The sequence below is a fragment of the Narcine bancroftii genome, chromosome 7 (genome assembly GCF_036971445.1).
Source record: "Narcine bancroftii isolate sNarBan1 chromosome 7, sNarBan1.hap1, whole genome shotgun sequence".
Classification (NCBI taxonomy): domain Eukaryota; kingdom Metazoa; phylum Chordata; class Chondrichthyes; order Torpediniformes; family Narcinidae; genus Narcine; species Narcine bancroftii.
In genome coordinates this window covers 78,855,220-78,879,192 of record NC_091475.1, presented here as the reverse complement: position 1 = coordinate 78,879,192, position 23,973 = coordinate 78,855,220, and the positions used below count along the sequence as shown (strand labels likewise).

Here is a 23,973-nt window from a genome sequence, read left to right as displayed (position 1 = left end):
ACCTCCTCCAGAATCAGTCATCCAGATCACCTCCTCCAGAATCAGTCATCCAGATCACCTGTTGCAGAATAAATCAACAAGATCACCTGCTCCAGAATCAGTCATCCAGACCACCTGCTCCAGAATCAGTCAACCAGATCGCCTGCTCCAGAATCAGTCATCCAGATCACCTGCACCAGAATCACAGCCACCCACATCACCTGCTCCAGAATCAGTTATCCAGATCACCTGCTCCAGAATCAGTCATCCACATCATCTGCTGCAGAATCAGTCATCCAGATCATCTGCTGCAGAATCAGACATCCGGATCACATGCTCCAGAATCAGCCATCCCGATCACCTGCTCCCGAATCAATCATCCAGATCACCTGCTCCAGAATCAGTCATCCAGATCAACTGCTACAGAATCAGTCATCCAGATCACCTCTCCAGAATCAGTCATCCAGATAACCTACTCCAGAATCAGTCATCCAGATCACCTGCACCAGAATCAGTCATCCGGGCCTCCTGCTCCAGAATCAGTCATCCAGATCAAATGCACCAGAATCACAGTCATCCACATCACCTGTTCCAGAATCAGACGTCCAGATCACCAGCTCCAGAATCAGTCATCGAGATCACCTGCTCTAGAATCACAGCCATCCAGACCACCCGCTCCAGAATCAGTCATCCAGATCACCTGATCCAGAATCAGCCATCCACATATCCTGCTCCAGAATCAGTCATCCAGATCACCTGCAGCAGAATCAGTCATCCGGGCCACCTGCTCCAGAATCAGTCATCCAGACCACCTGCTCCAGAATCAGTCATCCACATCATCTGCTGCAGAATCAATCATCCAGATCATCTGCTGCAGATTCAGACATCCGGATCACATGCTCCCGAATCAGCCATCCCGATCACCTGCTCCCGAATCAATCATCCAGATCACCTGCTCCAGAATCAGTCATCCAGATCAACTGCTACAGAATCAGTCATCCAGATCACCTCTCCAGAATCAGTCATCCAGATAACCTACTCCAGAATCAGTCATCCAGATCACCTGCACCAGAATCAGTCATCCGGGCCTCCTGCTCCAGAATCAGTCATCCAGATCAACTGCACCAGAATCACAGTCATCCACATCACCTGTTCCAGAATCAGACGTCCAGATCACCAGCTCCAGAATCAGTCATCGAGATCACCTGCTCTAGAATCACAGCCATCCAGACCACCCGCTCCAGAATCAGTCATCCAGATCACCTGATCCAGAATCAGCCATCCACATATTCTGCTCCAGAATCCATCATCCAGATCACCTGCTCCAGAATCAGTCATTCAGATCACCTGCACCAGAATGACAGCCATCCACATCACCTGCTCCAGAATCAGTCATCCAGATCACCTACTCCATAATCAGTCATCTAGAAAACCTGCTCCAGAATCAGTCATTCAGATCACCTGCACCAGAATGACAGCCATCCACATCACCTGCTCCAGAATCAGCCATCCGGGGCATCTGCTCCAGAATCAGCCATCCAGATCACCTGCTCCAGAATCAGTCATCCAGATCACCTGATCCAGAATCAGCCATCCACATATCCTGCTCCATAATCAGTCATCCAGATCATCTGCTCCAAAATCAGTCATCCAGACCACCTGCTCCAGAATCAGTCATCCAGACCACCTGCTCAAGAATCAGTCAACCAGATCGCATGCTCCAGAATCAGTCATCCAGATCACCTCCTCCAGAATCAGTCAACCAGATCACCTGTTGCGGAATAAATCAACAAGATCACCTGCTCCAGAATCAGTCATCCAGACCACCTGCTCCAGAATCACTCAACCAGATCGCCTGCTCCAGAATCAGTCATCCAGATAACCTGCACCAGAATCAAAGCCACCCACATCACCTGCTCCAGAATCAGTTATCCAGATCACCTGCAGCAGAATCAGTCATCCGGGCCACCTGCTGCAGAATCAGTCATCCACATCATCTGCTGCAGAATCAGTCATCCCGATCATCTGCTGCAGAATCAGACATCCGGATCACATGCTCCAGAATCAGCCATCCCGATCACCTGCTCCAGCATCAGCCATCCAGATCAACTGCTCCAGAATCAGTCATCCAGACCACCCGCTCCAGAATCAGCCATCCAAATCACCTGATCCAGAATCAGCCATCCACATATCCTGCTCCAGAATCAGTCATCCAGATCATCTGATCCAGAATCAGTCATCCAGATCACCTGCTCCAGAATCAGCCATCCAGATCACCTGCTCCAGAATCAGTCATCCAGATCATCTGCTCCAGAATCAGTCATCCAGATCACCTGCACCAGAATGACAGCCATCCTCATCACCTGCTCCAGAATCAGTCATCCAGATCACCTGCTCCAGAATCAGCCATCCAGATCACCTGCTCCAGGATCAGCCATGCAGATCACCTGCTCCAGAATCAATCATCCAGATCACCTGCTCCAGAATCAGTCATCCAGTCAACCTACTCCAGAATCAGTCATCCAGATCACCTGTTCCAGAATCACAGCCATCCAGATCACCTCCTCCAGAATCAGTCAACCAGATCACCTGTTGCGGAATAAATCAACAAGATCACCTGCTCCAGAATCAGTCATCCAGACCACCTGCTCCAGAATCACTCAACCAGATCGCCTGCTCCAGAATCAGTCATCCAGATAACCTGCACCAGAATCAAAGCCACCCACATCACCTGCTCCAGAATCAGTTATCCAGATCACCTGCAGCAGAATCAGTCATCCGGGCCACCTGCTGCAGAATCAGTCATCCACATCATCTGCTGCAGAATCAGTCATCCCGATCATCTGCTGCAGAATCAGACATCCGGATCACATGCTCCAGAATCAGCCATCCCGATCACCTGCTCCAGCATCAGCCATCCAGATCAACTGCTCCAGAATCAGTCATCCAGACCACCCGCTCCAGAATCAGCCATCCAAATCACCTGATCCAGAATCAGCCATCCACATATCCTGCTCCAGAATCAGTCATCCAGATCATCTGATCCAGAATCAGTCATCCAGATCACCTGCTCCAGAATCAGCCATCCAGATCACCTGCTCCAGAATCAGTCATCCAGATCATCTGCTCCAGAATCAGTCATCCAGATCACCTGCACCAGAATGACAGCCATCCTCATCACCTGCTCCAGAATCAGTCATCCAGATCACCTGCTCCAGAATCAGCCATCCAGATCACCTGCTCCAGGATCAGCCATGCAGATCACCTGCTCCAGAATCAATCATCCAGATCACCTGCTCCAGAATCAGTCATCCAGTCAACCTACTCCAGAATCAGTCATCCAGATCACCTGTTCCAGAATCACAGCCATCCAGATCACCTGCTTCAGAATCAGTCGTCCACATCACCTGCTCCAGAATCAGACGTCCAGATCAGCTGCTCCAGAATCAGTCATCCAGACTACATGCTCCAGAATCAGTCATCCAGATCAACTGCACCAGAATCACAGCCATCGAGATCACCTGCTCCAGAATCAGTCATTCAGAACACCTGCTGCAGAATCAGCCAATCCACATCATCTGCTGCAGAATCAGACATCCAGATCATCTGCTCCAGAATCAGCCATCCCCATCACCTGCTCCAGAATCAGTCATCCAGATCACCGACTACAGAATCAGTCATCCAGATCACCTCTCCAGAATCAGTCATCCAGATCACCTACACCAGAATCAGTCATCCAGATAACCTGCTCCAGAATCAGTCATCCAGATCACCTGCTCCAGAATCACAGCCTCCAGACCACTCGCTCCAGAATCAGTCATCCAGATCACCTGATCCAGAATTAGCCATCCACATATCCTGCTCCATAATCAGTCATCCAGATCATCTGCTCCAAAATCAGTCATCCAGACCACCTGCTCCAGAATCAGTCATCCAGACCACCTGCTCCAGAATCTGTCAACCAGATCACCTGCTCCAGAATCAGTCATCCAGATCACCTCCTCCAGAATCAGTCATCCAGATCACCTGTTGCGGAATAAATCAACAAGATCACCTGCTCCAGAATCAGTCATCCAGACCACCTGCTCCAGAATCAGTCATCCAGATCACCTGCACCAGAATCACAGCCACCTACATCACCTGCTCCAGAATCAGTTATCCAGATCACCTGCAGCAGAATCAGTCATCCGGGCCACCTGCTCCAGAATCAGTCATCCAGACCACCTGCTCCAGAATCAGTCATCCACATCATCTGCTGCAGAATCAGACATCCGGATCACATGCTCCAGAATCAGCCATCCCGATCACCTGCTCCCGAATCAATCATCCAGATCACCTGCTCCAGAATCAGTCATCCAGATCAACTGCTACAGAATCAGTCATCCAGATCACCTCTCCAGAATCAGTCATCCAGATAACCTACTCCAGAATCAGTCATCCAGATCACCTGCACCAGAATCAGTCATCCGGGCCTCCTGCTCCAGAATCAGTCATCCAGATCAACTGCTCCAGAATCACAGTCATCCACATCACCTGTTCCAGAATCAGACGTCCAGATCACCAGCTCCAGAATAAGTCATCCAGATCACCTGATCCAGAATCAGCCATCCACATATCCTGCTCCAGAATCAGTCATCCAGATCACCTGCTCCAGAATCAGTCATTCAGATCACCTGCACCAGAATGACAGCCATCCACATCACCTGCTCCAGAATCAGCCATCCGGGTCATCTGCTCCAGAATCAGCCATCCAGATCACCTGCTCCAGAATCAGTCATCCAGATCACCTGCTTCAGAATCAGTCATCCAGATCACCTGCTCCAGAATCACAGCCATCCAGATCACCTGCTTCAGAATCAGTCGTCCACATCACCTGCTCCAGAATCAGACGTCCAGAATCAGTCATCCAGACTACATGCTCCAGAATCAGTCATCCAGATCACCTGCACCACAATCACAGCCATCGAGATCACCTGCTCCAGAATCAGTCATTCAGAACACCTGTTCCAGAATCAGCCAATCCACATCATCTGCTGCAGAATCAGTCATCCAGACCACCTGCTCCAGAATCAGTCAACCAGATCGCCTGCTCCAGAATCAGTCATCCAGATCACCTGCACCAGAATCACAGCCACCCACATCACCTGCTCCAGAATCAGTTATCCAGATCACCTGCAGCAGAATCAGTCATCCGGGCCACCTGCTCCAGAATCAGTGATCCAGACCACCTGCTCCAGAATCAGTCATCCAGATAATCTGCTGCAGAATCAGTCATCCAGATCATCTGCTGCAGAATCAGACATCCGGATCACATGCTCCAGAATCAGCCATCCCGATCACCTGCTCCCGAATCAATCATCCAGATCACCTGCTCCAGAATCAGTCATCCAGATCAACTGCTACAGAATCAGTCATCCAGATCACCTCTCCAGAATCAGTCATCCAGATAACCTACTCCAGAATCAGTCATCCAGATCACCTGCACCAGAATCAGTCATCCGGGCCTCCTGCTCCAGAATCAGTCATCCAGATCAACTGCACCAGAATCACAGTCATCCACATCACCTGTTCCAGAATCAGACGTCCAGATCACCAGCTCCAGAATCAGTCATCGAGATCACCTGCTACAGAATCACAGCCATCCACATCACCTGCTCCAGAATCACCGCCATCCAGATCACCTGCACAAGAATCAGTCATCCGGGCCTCCTGCTCCAGAATCAGTCATCCAGATCAACTGCACCAGAATCACAGCCATCGAGATCACCTGCTCCAGAATCAGTCATCCAGAACACCTGCTCCAGAATCAGCCAATCCACATCAACTGCTGCAGAATCAGACATCCCGATCACCTGCTCCAGAATCAGCCATCCCGATCACCTGCTCCAGAATCAGTCATCCAGATCACCTGCTCCAGTATCAGTCATCCAGATCACCTGCTCCAGAATCAGTCATCCAGATCACCTCCTACAGAATCAGTCATGCAGATCACCTCTCCAGAATCAGTCATCCAGATCACCTACTCCAGATTCAGTCATCCAGATCACCTGCTCCAGAATCAGTCATCCAGATCACCTGCACCAGAATGACAGCCATCCTCATCACCTGCTCCAGAGTCAGTCATCCAGATCACCTGCTCCAGAATCAGCCATCCAGATCACCTGCTCCAGAATCAGCCATCCAGATCACCTGCTCCAGAATCAGTCATCCAGACCACCCGCTCCAGAATCAGTCATCCAAATCACCTGATCCAGAATCAGCCATCCACATATCCTGCTCCAGAATCAGTCATCCAGATCATCTGCTCCAGAATCAATCATCCAGACCACCTGCACCAGAATGACAGCCATCCTCATCACCTGCTCCAGAATCAGTCATCCAGATCACCTGCTCCAGAATCAGCCATCCAGATCACCTGCTCCAGAATCAGCCATCCAGATCACCTGCTCCAGAATCAGCCATCCAGATCACCTGCTCCAGAATCAGCCATCCAGATCACCTGCTCCAGAATCAGTCATCCAGATCATCTGCTCCAGAATCAGTCATACAGATCACCTGCACCAGAATGACAGCCATCCTCATCACCTGCTCCAGAATCAGTCATCCAGATCACCTGCTCCAGAATCAGCCATCCTGATCACCTGCTCCAGAATCAGCCATCCAGATCACCTGCTCCAGAATCAATCATCCAGATCACCTGTTCCAGAATCAGCCATCCAGTCAACTTGCTCCAGAATCAGTCATCCAGATCACCTCTCCAGAATCAGTCATCCAGATCACCTACTCCAGAATCAGTCATCCAGATAACCTGCTCCAGAATCAGTCATCCAGATCACCTGCACCAGAATCACAGCCATCCTCATCACCTGCTCCAGAATCAGCCATCCAGATCACCTGCTCCAGAATCAGCCATCCAGATCACCTGCTCCAGAATCAGCCATCCAGAATCAGCCATCCAGATCACCTGCTCCAGAATCAGCCATCCCGATCACCTGCTCCAGAATCAGCCATCCTGATCACCTGCTCCAGAATCAGTCATCCAGGTCACCTGCTCCAGAATCAGTCATCCAGATCACCTGCTCCCCAGAATCAGTCATCCAGATCACCTCCTACAGAATCAGTCATCCAGATCACCTGCTCCAGAATCAGTCATCCAGATCACCTACTCCAAAATCAGTCATCCAGATAACCTGCTCCAGAATCAGTCATTCAGATCACCTGCACCAGAATGACAGCCATCCACATCACCTGCCCCAGAATCAGCCATCCGGGGCATCCGCTCCAGAATCAGCCATCCAGATCACCTGCTCCAGAATTAGTCATCCAGATCACCAGCTTCAGAATCAGTCATCCAGATCATCTGCTCCTGAATCAGTCATCCAGACCACCTGCTCTAGAATCAGTTATCCAGATCACCTGCTCCAGAATCAGTCATCCAGATCACCTGCTGACCAGGATGAACTTTTGGCTGATAATTACTATTTTTATTCAAGTTAATTCTTTTGAAAAAAAGTTTGTTCAAGTTGCAAGTGAAGTTTGTTCAGCTTAAAGGGAAAATCCTCTATTGAGCTGATTTAGGAGAAATAATTATGTTTTGTAAGTTATGGGAATTGCCTGATTAAATGAACTTTACATAATTAGGAACTACAATGCTGATTTTTTTTCAAATCACTTTACATTTTCTTCTGTCTTTTAAACTGTTTATTCTTAGTGGTGGTATATTAGTTAGGCATTGTAAGAGTGGGTCTCAAGTAACTGGAAAATCTCCTTATCCAGCATCTACCAGACTCCAACACCTAATGGGCTGAATACACCTGGGATTGTCTGATCTCAGAAACTAAGCAGGCACAGGACTGGTCAGTGCTTGTAGGTTTCTGTGAGGGATGCTGGACAAAGTAGCGACTCTGTCTGCCTTACCTAAAATGTATTGTTAATTGAGAATGACAATTTCATATATTTGATCTTAACTGAGATTCAAATTTACTGTATTGTCAGAGAACATAGTCTCTGAGTTAAAGAATTTCATGTATGTTACATTCTAAATGTAGTATTACGTGAAAATAATGGAATCTTTACCAATCTCTGTAGCTGTTGGATACCAGGGGTTTTACTGGACTCAACTTGCCACATTACACACTGGAAACCATTCACAGATATTGAGCAGATTTCAGTCTGATTCCAGGTAAGATTTACAAAGATTTACTTAATTTAAGTCCCAATGTTAATGTTGCAGAATAGAGGGTGAAGGGGTTAAATGCCAATCAATCACCACTCTTCCCCCAAGCTTCGACTAAAATGCCAGCTGTTTATTGCTAACAAAGTTCCAGCAGTGGGACATCACCTTCTGCTCATCTCCCTGCACTTCCAGTGGGGAATCCAGCCTACTGAACCTGCACCAAGTTCAACCCAGCCCAAGCCCAGCAACACCATTCATCTCAACAGGTAGGAAGGGCTGCAGGGCAGAGAGGATGCTGCAACGTTTAAATTCAATACATGTGTGATTTAATTAACTAGTTTTAGTCCTACCTAGACTTTTAATTTGCTTGCATCAGAAACCAACAATATACTTATATACATAATATGAAGCCTCTGCTCTGTTTTTGAATATCAGAAGACACTGTCCATAGATAGCAGCAGAGGTACTCACTGCAGCTGAAGACATTCCCCAGTCGACTGACACTTCTTTAGCCTTGTTGTCATCTTTGGCACTCTTCTCCAGGATTACTTTGTTGACTGGTTCCTGCATATCCAGAATGTCGAGGGCTTGCTGATATTCCTTGGCTGCATACTTTGCAAACAGAAAAAAAGTTGGCACTGGGGAGATTATTCCAGGACAGGTACTGAGGGCAAAGATCTGCCAAAATCTACTGAATGGTGGTGAAGGCAGGAGAGGGCAATGACTACATTTGCTTCTAAAACTTTGAATAATGTAGAGATAGTCATCAATGTGGATATTTCAGGGCAGGTTATAGTAATAAACCATTTAAATTCTCCAGTAGCAGAGACGCCATCCCAGTGAGATCCTAACTAAAGGCTTCTTATTTTGCCCTGCTGTTTGGAGTGGGGCTTGAATTCACAACCACTAACTTCAGAGGCAAGAAGTAAATCACAAAATTCTGTAGACACCGTGGTTGAATTAAGAACACTAAATCCTGGAGAAGCTCAGCAGGTCAAACCGTGTCTTTTATGTAAAAAAGGCAAAGATACAGGACCGATGTTTCGGGCTTGAGACCTTCATCAAAGTATGAGAAAATGCCAGCAGGTGTCTGAACAAAAGAGTAGGAGGAGGAAGGGTGGGTGGCAAAGGCAGGAGATGATGTGGAGAAAGGAGGGGATAGCAGCAATGAGGGGGAGAGGAGATGACAGGGCTGGGTGGGCAGATGAACTGGAAAGGTGGGGAGGAGGGCTGTAGTAACCCCCCCCCATAGCCAACCATTTCAATTCCAGATCACACTCCCATGCTCACATGTCTGTCCATGGCCTTGTGCACTGTCCTACCCTGACCACCCGCTGATTGAAGGAACACCACCTTATTTTCCTTCTGGTCACTCTCCAGTCACATGGCATGAACATTGACTTTACATTAAACTTGATTGCCTTTTCTTTCCCCTCCCCCTTTCCTGACCTTCCAGGTCTTTTACCCAAACAGCCTCTTCCATTGCTGCTGTCCCCTCTCTCCTTTCTCTACCTATCATCTCCTGCCTTTGCCACTCCTGCCTTTGCCACTCCTGCCTTTGCCACTCCTGCCTTTGCCACTCCTGCCTTTGCCACTCCTGCCTTTGCCACTCCTGCCTTTGCCACTCCTGCCTTTGCCACTCCTGCCTTTGCCACTCCTGCCTTTGCCACTCCTGCCTTTGCCACTCCTGCCTTTGCCACTCCTGCCTTTGCCACTCCTGCCTTTGCCACTCCTGCCTTTGCCACTCCTGCCTTTGCCACTCCTGCCTTTGCCACTCCTGCCTTTGCCACTCCTGCCTTTGCCACTCCTGCCTTTGCCACTCCTGCCTTTGCCACTCCTGCCTTTGCCACTCCTGCCTTTGCCACTCCTGCCTTTGCCACTCCTGCCTTTGCCACTCCTGTCTTTGCCACACCCCCTCCCCCCCCACTATTCTTTTGTTCAAACACTTGCCGGCATTTTCCCGTCAGTTATGTATCTTTGCCTTTGCTACATAAAAGACTGTTTGACCTGCTGAGCTTCTCCAGCATTTTGTGTTCTAACTTGAGACAAACACACTCAATCAGAAGGCCACAACCTTGTGGAAAATAGCATGTCTAGTCATTGCTTATAATTGAAATTCACCAAAATTCTCACAGGACAGGCCCTTTAGCCCACAATGTTGTGCCAACCTATTGATATCTATCAAAAAAAACCTGAAACCCTCCCTACTTCATAACCCTCTATTTTTCTTTCCTCCATATGCCTGTCTAAGAATCTCTTAAATGTCTCTATTGTTCCAACCTCCACCACCACCCCGGCAATGCATAACAGGCACCTGCAAATGTCTGTTTTTTTTTTAAAAAACCTACCCCGATGTCTCCCCTAAAATTTCCTCCCTTCACTTTGTACAGATCTGGTACAAGGTCTGGCTTAAGCAGATCAATCAATTAAATTTACTTTTTCAGGTTAAGTCAATGGAAAGTTATGCACCAGCTGATTACCGGCGCTGCGCTAACTGTGCCTCCTTATGTTCTATGAAATACAATTTCTGTATATCAGTTAAGTATGGGTCATGGCCTCTGATGTTTCTGCTCTTGATAGGAGGAAATAACTTGTATGGTTAATAGCCAGCTCTTTCAGAACCCTGAATCAATCAGATCATGGTTCGAACATTGGGCAATGAGTAAACATACTCATTAATGAATTCAATTTGAAGGAAACTGCTCACCAGCAAACTTGATTTTTACACAGAACACTTGTACATAGGCTGACATGGTTAGCAGAGTGGTTAGTGCAATGCTGTAACAGTGCCAGTGACCCGGGTTCCAATCCAACACTGTCCATAAGGAGTTTGTACATTCTCCCCATGTCTGCGTGTTTCCTCTGGCTGGTCTGGTTTCCTCCCACCCTTCAGAACATATGGGTAATTGTAGCTTAGAAGGGCCTGTTACTGTGCTGGATGTCTTTTTTTAAAAAAAACCATACAATATACTGCACTCACGTGACATTGGGCAGCGAAATAGCGACAGGCTCCATACAACTGAAGTAAAAGAAAGAAAATTGTCATGTCAATCAATGCATACTGTAATTGTTTGCCATTTCCTTCAAAAGTTAAAATTGCCCATTGGAAATGAGGTCATGGGTGATAATAAAGCAGGGTCACAAGTCGAGAGAACATTCAGCATTAAATTTCTGATGTAATTTGTGAGAATTACATCCAGATCAATTGGTTTCTATGTGATTGTCCAATCCTAACATATCCTTGGTAGTGTTAGCAACATTTAGCTATGGGCTGTTAGATTTCAAGAACAGGATGATGAAGATTAACCCTGAAAGCGACTGCTCACTTGAAGCACGGAAAAATCCATCAACCATTTAACGGGAGCAACTACCCCATGCAATACCTGAACTTCAGTAGTCTGAGACAAAACAATTGATGCAGTTTTCATCAGTTGAAGCAACTGAAATGAGAACAGTATGGATGGTGGAGGGAAAATCCTACCTTGTCAAGCTTGCGAGAACGAATAGCATGGGCGGCTCTGTGGTACTGGGCAGTGAGGTAAAGACATTGGGAGAGCCAGTAGATATCCTGTGGCTCCTCTACAATACAACCAGAATATTTAAATGATAAGCTGCCCCAAGAGCAGAAGCACTCCCAAACAGAACATCAACAGTGAAGAAATAAATTCTGTACGACCTACGTAATGGTAAGATGAAAATACCCTGTCAGTTTATGTAATCATTTACAGTACAACTCCCAATTATCCAAAATCGGATTCTCAGAAATCCTCATTTACCCAAAATGTTTTTGGAGCTGAAATGACCAGGGACCTCAGTGAGAGACCTCGGTGATCAGTGGCAATAAATGTTTTTTTTTGGGTGAGAATTAAACATTATTTTGATGCTTAAAAAGCCTTCCCTTGTTTGTTGCTGTTGCTACTAGGCTACTTTAATGACCAGTTCTCCGAAAAAACGTTTATCTGACATGGGCCCGGGCCTGACCGTTTTGAATAATTTGAGTTGTACTGTAATATCAATCTTTGGATCTACATCAATATGTCACGCTTCATGTGACTGCAACATTTCATGTACAATTAGAATTCTAGACAAACATTATTTATATAGTTCTACCTCATTTTATTTCCATTGACTTTGCTATTTCAACTAGTAATTATATTCAATAAAATCATTAGAACTTAAATCTACAGCACAAAGGCTTACATTCACCAACAGAGAAACCTTTGCATCACTTAACTTGCAGAGAACAGAAGTTAGAAATGGGAATCAGAGCCAAAGCTGCTCACAGCAAGTCATATTCTAGTGATTTCCTAAGCCTTCCAGAAGTCCAGATGAGCCATTCTCAATGGGGACCCTGATGGCCACAACACAATTAATTAAAAGCCTTGTTTTCTTTTCACCTCACGTAACATGAATATTCTTTTGTTTATTTCACAAATCAGTAGAAATATAGAAGAAACCAAAATTGATTGCTTCACAGTGGGGGTGGGGGTGGGAAATAAACTTTCAGCTGAGTCCTAAGGGGGCCATAGTCAAAAAAACGTTGAGAATGACTGATCTATATTACTGTCCTGACGGCATTCAAATCTTGATCAGCCAATTGGAACTTGAAATCATTACTGTATATTTTGGTGGATAAGGCGACCTTCAGAGAAGACGAGACCCCAATTTCAGTCTGAATTTTGTGATTTTAGCTCATATCAGTGGTATAAGATGACCCCCCCCCCAAAGATATCGGTACCATACGTGCATTGACTATGCTGACATGTTGACTGAGCTGGTGGGCGTGGCTGGTAGGTGGGTGACGTACTGTCACAAAGCGATTCGTGGTTCAGTCTGTTGCTAACTCTTGGTACGGAGGATGATTTATTGTGGTGGAAGCAGTGAGACTCGAGATGTGGTTGCCTAGTTCTTTGCCTCAGACAATGAAGCTGGTGATTTTCGAGGATTTTAAATGTGTGTGATGTGTTTTTAATCTTACAATTCTTTTTATCAGTTTAACACCATATTGGTAATGGATTTTAGTGCAAAATAAAAATTGTGTACACTACATCAGCTTTTTTTAATAGACCGGTAGCTTAAAAAGTTGTTATAGGGTTGGGTCTGGGTGGGTTATGGAACCAATTAAGTGGCATTTTGAGTAGAATTTTAAGCTCACTGTCTTTGTATCTGGCCTATAGGAACATCCCTTTTTTTGGGGGGGGGGGGGTTTGGGTGCCTCAAGTGTTGTCTTATCCATCAAAATCTACAGTTATTAAAATGAAAATTAGTCTGGTATTGATACTGGAGATTGAAATTATGAGCCCTGAACTCCCATTTAGCTCACTAATTCCCGATAGGTGTGCAAACCTGCTGTCAACACAGGGCCTGGGCTTGGTGACTAGAACCAACAAAGTCGATGAGTCTAATCTGTCCCCTGAGATGGTCAATTAACATTGAATGAAAGAGCATGAAATGCCAAACTTGCCAACGTCACCAACAACCCAGGAACTACTAAAGATGGGAGGAGTGACAGATGATCAAGGGAACTAGAAGACCTGGCAGTCTGAGAAGCAGAGTAAAGCACAAGGTCAGTCACTGATCGCATCACGGGGACCAACGCCTACCCGAAGGAAAGTGGGCTCACCGTGTGAGAGAGAGGCAACCTTGTCAGCCCAAAAGAGAGCACTCTGGTACTGTTGCTGCAGAAATCCATATGGTCAGTGTCAGCACCGTTACACGCGGTCAACTGTACGAGTAATGCGGGCCAGAGGTTCAGGTCGACAATGGAGCGCCACCATGGGAGGGAGGGAGGGAGGGAGCGCCACCGGATGGAAGGAACGCCGAGGGAGAGAGGGAGCACCACCAATGGAAGGAACGCTGAGGGAGCGCCACCGGATGGAAGGAACGCCGGGCGAGGGAGGGATCGCCGAGGGAGGGAAGGAACGCCGAGGGAGGGAGGGAGGGATCGTCGATGGAGGGAAGGAACGCCGAGGGAGGGAAGGAACGCCGAGGGAGGGAAGGAACGCCGAGGGAGGGAAGGAACGCCGAGGGAGGGAAGGAACGCCGAGGGAGGGAGGGAGGGATCGTCGATGGAGGGAAGGAACGCCGAGGGAGGGAAGGAACGCCGAGGGAGGGAAGGAACGCCGAGGGAGGGAAGGAACGCCGAGGGAGGGAAGGAACGCCGAGGGAGGGAAGGAACGCCGAGGGAGGGAAGGAACGCCGAGGGAGGGAGGGATCGCCGAGGGAGGGAAGGAACGCCGAGGGAGGGAAGGAACGCCGAAGGAGGGAGGGATCACTTAGGGAGGGAGCGCCAGTCTGTGATCAGAGTGGGGTGTGCCGCAGACGGTGGTGGTGGGAGAGGGGGGGGGAGCGCCGGCCTATGGGCTGGGGAGCTCCCGAGCCCGCACCTGGTCCAGGTACAGCCGCACCCGCCGCCGGAGCCGCTCCCGGTCACCGCGCTGTTTCTGGCTCATTGTCGCCGCTCCGCCGCCACTTCCGAACGCCGCCTCTGCAGCGCTCACTCCCTTCCCCCGTCGCAGCACGTCCCGGACAAAAGGTCCTACGTGTCGGAGCGCCGAGCACTGGCCGCCCGAAGCGAGCTCGAGTCCGGCGGTGGCTTCTGTCCGACCGAACACCCTTCCAGCCTACAATGAGATTCAAAGTTCCTGCATTGGCCGAATACACGAAGAATTTCATGTGTGTTGTACTCTAAATGTAGCATTAGGTGACAATAATGGAGCCTCTATCTTTTCACGTGGCATCACGTACAACCCTGAGATTCTTCTCCCTGCGGGCACGGCAGAATGACTGCACAATGTAGTAAAAACTACACAATGCATCCATGTAAACAGACTGTGCAATGCAAAGAGGGAAAAAAACAATAGTGCCAAAGTAAGACTCCTTCGATGCACCTGGTGGTGTGTGCCACCAATACCTCTTTCCTGATGGCAGCAACAAGAAGAGAGTGTGTTCTGGGTGGCGTGCCTCCTTGATGATTGCCGCTGCTGCGTTCCCTGCTGACCCTCTCGATAGTGGGGAGGGCTTGGCCTGTGATGCCCTGGGCTGCGCCCACTCCCGTTTGTAGGGCTTCTATTCGGGGGTATTGGCGTTTCCCCCATACCAGACGGTGATGCAGATGGTCAACACACTTCCCACTTCTCTTCTTTGGCTTGGCTTCGCGGACGAAGATTTATGGAGGGGGTAAATGTCCACGTCAGCTGCAGGCTCGTTTGTGGCTGACCAGTCCGATGCGGGACAGGCAGACACGGTTGCAGGGGAAAATTGGTGGGTTGGGGTTGGGTGTTGGGTTTTTCCTCCTTTGCCTTTTGTCAGTGAGGTGGGCTCTGCGGTCTTCTTCAAAGGAGGTTGCTGCCCGCCAAACTGTGAGGCGCCAAGATGCACGGTTTGAGGCGATATCAGCCCACTGGCGGTGGTCAATGTGGCAGGCACCAAGAGATTTCTTTAGGCAGTCCTTGTACCTTTTCTTTGGTGCACCTCTGTCACGGTGGCCAGTGGAGAGCTCGCCATATAACACGATCTTGGGAAGGCGATGGTCCTCCTTCCCACTACATCAGTAGAAATTCACCAGGGTTTCCAATATTACACCCAATCTCCGCAAACTCCTGAAGAAGTAGAGGCGCTGACATGCTTCCTTCATGATCCCATTAGTCACCTCTGATTTCCCCTAATGGTCACTGGATTGTAAACCTCTGGTTTTCCCTTCCTGAAGTCAACAATCAACTCCTTGGTTCTGGTGACATTGAGTTTGAGGTTGTTGTTGCTGCTCCATTCAGCCAAGTTTTCAATCTCCATCCTGTCATCTGACATCACCCTCTTTATACAACCCACCACCATCAGCAAATTTGTCGTACCAAGCCACACAGTCATGGATGCAGGTGTATGTGAGATTGTGTACTTGATATTCTTACCAATCCTCACTGAAGTGTGGAAATCATGGATCCAATTACACATTTGGGTGTTGAGTCCCAGGTCTTGGAGTTTGCTGATCAGTTATGAGAGGTATAAACTTATACCTCTCATTTTGTTCGTTTTAGATTGGTCACAGTGTGAGAAACAGAAGTACCTTCACAGATTTCGCTCGAGACAAAAATTGAGAACAAAGAACATTTATTGTACAACAGTGCAAAGTTGGGTGCTTCCCCTTACCACGGGAATACACACACATACTGGGGCTCACCCAACTTTTATACAGTTCATTTCAGTGTAGAGATACCCCCCCCCCCCCGCCTCCTTAACATTCTTCTGCCTCCTGGATTGGTTTGGCATTTGGGGGTATCCTGTCTGGGTCCCATCATGTCATTGTCCTTATTCATGAATCTGCCTTTGTCCTTATTCACACCTCTCAACCCCCAAGACTTACTAATATATGCAGAACCTGCTAATTCTTTCTATAAGACCTTTCTTCTATTGTACTTGCATAACCCTTCCTCACACTCTTATCGGAATTCATCCCTATTCAGCATTTACTTAACTTCCTCTAGTCTAGTCTATTATTTTTTATTTTATTCATACTAACTTTACTTCCTATAATCTATTATCTCTCACAATCCCCACTTTTTCTTTAGCTACGCTTAGTAAATTCTCAACTGGAAACTTGGTCTTTTTCCCAGCGAGTCAGTAAACGAACTGTAATCTCAGCATCATCAGAAGGAGTTCGGGAAACATACATCCTTTGGGTTGTAGTGATCTGACGAAAGGTCTGTTGAATTAAACACTGCACACAAGTCATTAGGCAGGGAAGTTTCATGATGGCTAAAGTAATGAGTCCAACTGCTATAAGGACTGTGTGTATCCACCTCCAGTCACCAGTAAAAAGTTCAACCGCCTGACCATTGTGACCGTTGTCATCAATCGATCTTCCACAAACGCTGCCCTCAGCTGCTAACAAGTAATCGAGAGCCAGGTGGTTTTGATAAGCTGTAGCTCGTATCCATCGTTGTTCTTCAGCCAATAAATCCAAGGCGATGGCTGTCTGTTTGGTGAGAATTTTCAAAACTGCCTGGAGTCTGGTTAAATGGTTTAAATGCCAAACTGCTGTGGTAGTCTAGAGCAGCCTGAGCCGTTTACAACTTGAATCGCCCTTACAGTGATTGCCTTTAGCCTTGCCTTTAGCCTTCCCTTTAGCCTTCTGAATGCATTCGTGACCCAAAGGATGATTTACAAGATGCCAAGTTGGGGGGGAGCGTTTATTGTTACCTAACCTGTGAGTAGCAACTTGTCTGCGAGTATTAGCATATATACCCCCTTTATCCCTACTCCAGGTATAGCCCTGACTAATCTATCATTTTCCCACCATCTTCTTTGTACCATATTTTTAGCACTCATCTCTTTAATATCTGTAGAGGCCAGGATGCCAACCCAATCCACTCCGCTAGGGCAGGTCTGTTTCCCTGGTCCATGTTGGGATCCTAAATTAAACCATACTAAATAAAGTACCCCACTATGAATACACTCTATACCTGTGCCTTGTGTGCATTCTAAAGGTAAACCTGTCCATTCCTCAAAGTAATTATCACCTCTGCTGCCCCTATTCCAGGAGGTCTTAATACATTGTGTACAATTGAGTGGTTTCCCAAAAATTGGGAACCAGCAGAAAAACAACATAGCAAATAATAAAAATAACATTGCAGCACTTTTTCCCGGCGTAGCGTAACTTTCAGACCAGAAGGATGCGAGACTGCACGCCAAGTGGAGGGTGTATTATCAACGTCTCTAGTTCGTGATTTAGCTTGTTTAATGCATTGTATGTGAGTCCACCCCTTTTCTTTTCTTCGCACTGCAGTGTCTGTAATCATAAGTACACAATAAGGGTCGTCCCATATCGGTTTTAGTTTATGGTTTTGCCACGCTTTTACATATACCCAATCACCAGGTTTAACAGAATGAATAGTATAGTCCAGGGGTGGGTTTTGAGCTAATAAACCCTTCTGTCATAAGTCATACAGAGAAGTAGAAAGTCCCTGTAAATATTTAGATATGTACTGGTCATTAGCCTCAGGGATAGGGGTATCAGTGTGGAATCCCATGTAAGGAAGACCAAACATCATTTCATATGGTGAGACAGCAAGGTCCTTACGAGGAGCTGTGCAAGTCCTAATTAAAGCTAAGAGTAACCATTTAATCCAGGAGAGGCCAGTTTCCTCATGAAGTCGAGTGAGTTGATTTTTCAGGGTCTGATTCATCCATTCAACACGGCCTGAACTCTGGGGGTGCCATGGGGTATGTAACTGCCAATCTATTCCCAGAATTTTACACACACCCTGGAATACCTGAGAGGTAAAATGTGTACCTCGATCTGAGTCAATGGTTTGAATAATGCCATAACATGGAATAACAGACTCTAGTAATATCCGGATAACGGTGCTAGCACAATCATTAGGGGTCGGGAAAGCCTCAACCCATCGAGTAAAATGATCCACCATCACCAGGAGGTATTTATAAACCCCTATCTTAGGTAATTCCATGAAGTCAATCTGTAGTCGTTGAAACAGGCGTACAGCTATATCGCGACTGCCAGACATTACCTGGTGCATGACTTTCTTATTCATTCGCTGACAGATTGGGCATCCCCGAGTACTTTGGTTGTCTATGGTGTATATTCCCGAGCAATTAAAGAACTGTACAAAAGCATCAACAAGTGCCTGTGTTCCCCAATGTGTCTGCTGGTGGAGCTGATCAATAATCTGACGAGCCAAGGCTTTGTTCAGTTCTTGACGTCCCTCTGCCGTCCACCACAACCCATCGGCAGTTTGACGCATTCCCTGGTCTTTCATATAAACCTCCTCTTCCCGTGAAAAGAAGGGAGTCTTTTGAACCTCATGTGGGGTGGGGAGTAACAGCTGCATGTCTATTTTTTTCTGTGAGTGCAGCCTGTTTGGCAGCTTCATCTGCCCGTCTGTTCCCCTGTGCTTCAGGACTGTCAATAAGTTGATGGCCCCGTACATGAACTACAGCTATCTCCTCAGGTAACATCTAAGGATTGAACAATTAAGTTTTCATGGATCAACTTTTGTCCTTTCCCAATTATCATTCCCCGCTCTTTCCAAATCTTTCCAAAGGTGTGCACTACACCAAAAGCATACTTTGAGTCGGTATAGATTGTGCCACCTTTCCCTCTAAACCCTGGAGAGCTCTGCAGAGGGCATATAATTCACAGGATTGTGCCGCCCAGCTTCAATCACAACTCCTTCTTTCCCATCCACTATACTATACCCGCTATAACGAATGCCGTCAATGCAGCGGGAAGATCCATCAATAAACCATCTTTCACCCTCCCGTAAAGGTTCATCACTTAAATCATCTCTAAGTTTTGTCTGTAAATCGATCACTTCTAAACATACATGCTCTAAATCATTGGGGATCGTATCAGAATCTGGAGAAACCAAGAAGGCGGCTGGATTCTGTTCTTTGTTCATAATCAGTGTCAAATCATCCCTATCCATGAGAATCGCTTCATACTTTAAAATTCTAGAATCAGTAAGCCACCTTCCGGCACGTTGTAAGAGAATGGTGCGGACTGTGTGAGGGGTATGAACTAACATCGGGGCACCAAACGTAATCTTTTGTCCTTCTTTGACTAAAATAGCAGTGGCTGCAATTGTTTGCACACATTCTGGCTAACAACAACAAACGGGATCTAAAATTTTTGAAAGAAAGGCAACTGGTTGTCTAAAGCCTGCCCTCTCTTGCATTAATACTCCCATGGCCACACCATCTTTCGCATTGGTATATAGATCAAATAGCTTATTTAGGTCGGGTAAAGCCAAAACTGGGGCACTAATAAGACGCTGTTTCACCAAGGTAAAATCTTTAATCTCCTCCTCCGTCCAAACAACAGTTTCACCCCCTAGAGTCGCAAGTTTGTCATAAAGAAATTTGATCAGGCTAGAATAGTTCTCAATCCAAATTCTACAGTACCCTACTAATCAAGGAATTTTCTAAGTTCTTGAGCACTCTTTGGAGGCAGGATCTGCAGAATACTGCGTGTTCTCTCTGGACTTATCTTCCTAATTCCTTGACTAACCAGATGACCTAAGTATTTAACTTCAGATTGAACAAATTGTAACTTTGACTCACTCACTCTAAGACCCTTGTTCCCTAGGAAATTCAGAAATTCAACAGTGTATTGTTTAACCACATCATACGTTTTTCCCGTGATTAATAAATCATCAACATATTGTATTAATTGACAATTCTCTCTCTGAGGGGCCTCATCTAGTACCTGTTCTAAAACTTGGCCAAACAAATTTGGGGATTCTGTAAAACCCTGGGGAAGGACCTTCCACTGGTATTGATTTTTCCGTCCTGTAAAAGGATTCTCTCACTCAAATGCAAACATGTCCCTACTGTCTATTGCCAACGGACAGGTCCAGAAGGCATCTTTGAGGTCAATTACACTAAACCACTTACTATGGGGATCAATTTTACCCATTATCGTATAGGGGTTAGGTACGACTGGATTACGGGTGAGAATGATTTTGTTTAACTCCCTCAAATCCTGCACTAATCGATAGGTACCGTCTGGTTTTTGGACAGGTAAAATTGGGGTATTAAAAGGTGACATACAAGGTTCGAGTATACCATCTTTCACCAATTGGTCAATTACTGGCCAGCCATAGGAATTGGATACTGTTTTCATCTAATTACTTGGTCAGGGTCTTTTAAAGTAACTTGCAGGGGAGGAATATCTAACACTCCTCTATTGCCTCTTTTTGCCCATACTCTAGGATTTATTAGTTCCCGATCCTCCTCTTTTAGTACATAAAATTGAACCCCGATACCTGATCCCTGTGGTCTGGTACCGATAGCCAATTGGTCTTGTAAATCTCGTCCCAACAAGCAAACTCCAGCTTGGGGAACTAGTAAAATATCCTCTGTTATTATCTTTTCTCCCATTTGTATCCTTACATTCTTTAGTATAGGGACCGTAAAATCTCTTCCTCCCACTCCCGAAACCAGCACTGTCCCTTCTGTTTTAACACCCTCGGGCCATTGTAAAATACTAGACCGGGCTGCCCCTGAATCTACTAGAAAAATCATCTCGTCACCGTGGGGTCCTATGCTTAAATTTACAAATGGTTCTCCGTGCAGCCCCACGGTGTGTATTGCCTGAAAACTGTGACCCCGCCCATTCATAATCTGCCTCCATCAATGCATAAGATTGCATCTCCGTGGCTCGCATTGGGCATTCCCTCTTAAAGTGTCCCTCCTTTTTACAATAATAGCAAACCAATTTCTACCAGGGTCTCCACGGGGTCCCGGGGATGGTCGTCATCCCCGGAATTCTCCTCTATCTCTGCCTCTGCTCTGGTCTCTACTTCCCCACTCCTGGCGCTCCTCCCAATGTCCAGGAGCTGGCACACAGCTCCTAACATTTCCCTGCTGTCCCTCCACAACTTCCTTGACTGCCTGCATCCAAATCTTAGCCTTTCCTTTCTGTTTATCTTCAGACCTCTGGACATATGCCCTTTGTGCGATCTGTAAAAGCTGTGTTATTCCCTGTTCATACCAATTCTCTGTCTTTTGTAATTTCTTCCTGATATCTGGGGCTGAATTAGTAATAAAGCCCGTCAATACCAACTGTTCACCTGCCTGGGATCCTATATCCAACCCCCCATATTGCTGTATGGCCGCACGTAATCTATTCAGAAATGCGGAGGGGGTCTCCTTGGGACCTTGGGGAACCTCAAATGCCTTCTTAAAGTTCTGTCCTTTTGGAACCGACTCCTTCATTCCTTTAATTAGATTAACCCTGTACTCATTCATTCGCGTGCGACCATCATTAGTAGTCTTATCCCAATTTGGGTTTGCCAGGAGAAATTTAGCTTCTCCAGGTATCGCCTCTGGTCCCCCTTGGTGTTCCCTATCCCAGACTCTAATCCCTACCTGGCGAATCATTCCACGCTCATCCAAAGTAAACAGAGTCTTAAAGATAGACATTCATTCATCCCAGGTATATATATTAGGTTCCAAAAATTGATTTAATTGTTCTGCACATCCCTGTGGGTCTTCTATCAGAGAGGTCATTTCTTTCTTAAAATTGCGCACCTCCGTACTGGTCAGAGACACATTTACGAATCCGAGACCCCCCCACATCTCCTCCCAAGGGAACCTCTCGTAAAGGTCTCATCCAGTTAATTTCTGGCTTATCCCCTCCTCTATGATGTTCGCAATGAGCCTCATAATCAAAGTCTCCTCCCTCTCGTGTCAAGTGAGGCGGTAATCTTGTACTCTGTGGGCGGGTCACCATACCACCCCTACTTTCTTTTTCTTTCTCTAACTGTGGAGGAAGAGGGGAAGGTGAAAAAGGGCAAAGTGTAGGTGAGAGGGGGGAGATAGGAGCCGGTACAGGGGGAGCTTAAGGTGGAGGAAGGGAATGTAACACATCCCATCCTTGTATTTCAGGGGCAGAAGGTTCCTCATCCTTCTTGTTCTTACAATCCTTTTTGCTCAAAATCATTTGATCAAACGATCCACTGAGCCAACAGGCTGCATATTCTCTGCTCTCGGTATTACCTCCTTGATTTTGGTAGAGCCAGATGTTCAATGCCTGACACATCCAGTCCTCGTCGGATCCGAACTTTGGCCAATATACCAAACTCCCTCTTATCGGATTCTTAACCCATTCCTGATAGCAATACCTGACCATGGTCTGTTTATCCTTTCCACGGGTTTTCCCCGCACCCCAATCAGATAACATTAATCCTAACGGACTATGTTTAGGTATCTGATCCTCCCGTCCTTCTCCAGAACTGTTTGCCTTGCTACTTACTCCTCCCATACTAGCAAGTAAATAAATTCCTCTTACCGGGATCCAGTAGTGTGAGAAACAGAAGTACCTTCACAGATTTTGCTCGAGACAAAAATTGAGAACAAAGAACATTTATTGTACAACAGTGCAAAGTTGGGTGCTTCCCCTTACCATGGGAATACACACACATACTGGGGCTCACCCAACTTTTATACAGTTCATTTCAGTGTAGAGATACCCCCCCCCCCCACCCCCCTTAGCATTCTTCTGCCTCCTGGATTTTTGGCATTTGGTAATTCTGTCTGCCTACCCGTGCAGTTTCTGTAAACCTGAAAGACCATTAGGTATCCTGTCTGGGTACCATCATGTCATTGTCCTTATTCATGAATCTGCCTTTGTCCTTATTCACACCTCTCAACCCCCAGGACTTACTAATATATGCAGAACCTGCTAATTCTTTCTATCACTATAAGACCTTTCTTCTGTTGTACTTGCGAAACCCTTCCTCACCCTCACACTCTTATCTTATCGGAATTCATCCCTATTCAGCACTTACTTAACTTCCTCTAGTCTAGTCTATTATTCTTTATTTTATTCATACTAACTTTACTTCCGATAATCCATTATCTCTCACAACAGTGTTTGAGCTACCGAAAGAAAATAGACACACACACCGAGAGCAGTTCAGTTTATACAAATGTTTATTACAAATTCAAAAGCTGATTTCAAACTTCAATATGCAAGCCCTTCCCAACTATACTTATCAACACTTGGACTGGTCCCAACTGCCGAAGTGAGGCAACGACTGCCCACTTGTAGTAGGTTGTCAGCTTCTCCACCTCTCCCGACCGGGATATTGGCTGGACTCTAGAAGTTCTTCTTCTTGCTGAGAGATGTTGCCACCTCTTGGAGAGTCTCAAACTTCAGCAGCGGGACCATGGCTTATATTACCCAAAAACTTACCCAAGCACCTATTCCCAGCACATCAAGAAAGATAAGCGAGCAAGCTAGCATGCGAGGCTTCAATTGAATAACATAATTTTCAGCTTATCACTTTGAATACAATGGT

General features: G+C 46.5%; 1 protein-coding gene across 1 annotated transcript in view; it reads right to left on the bottom strand.

The window, feature by feature from the left end:
- Positions 1-14,660, bottom strand: part of cdc16 (cell division cycle 16 homolog (S. cerevisiae)) — a 124,538-nt gene extending 109,878 nt beyond the window's left edge. Inside the window, exons 1-5 of the mRNA XM_069890443.1 lie at positions 14,542-14,660; positions 13,779-13,833; positions 11,637-11,734; positions 11,136-11,174; positions 8,627-8,767 (exon numbers count right to left, since the gene is read on the bottom strand). Coding sequence (XP_069746544.1) covers positions 8,627-8,767; positions 11,136-11,174; positions 11,637-11,734; positions 13,779-13,833; positions 14,542-14,607 — 399 coding nt within the window. The 5' untranslated portion in view covers positions 14,608-14,660. The remainder of the gene's footprint in view (positions 1-8,626; positions 8,768-11,135; positions 11,175-11,636; positions 11,735-13,778; positions 13,834-14,541) is intronic.
- Between the last annotated feature and the right edge of the window lie 9,313 nt (positions 14,661-23,973).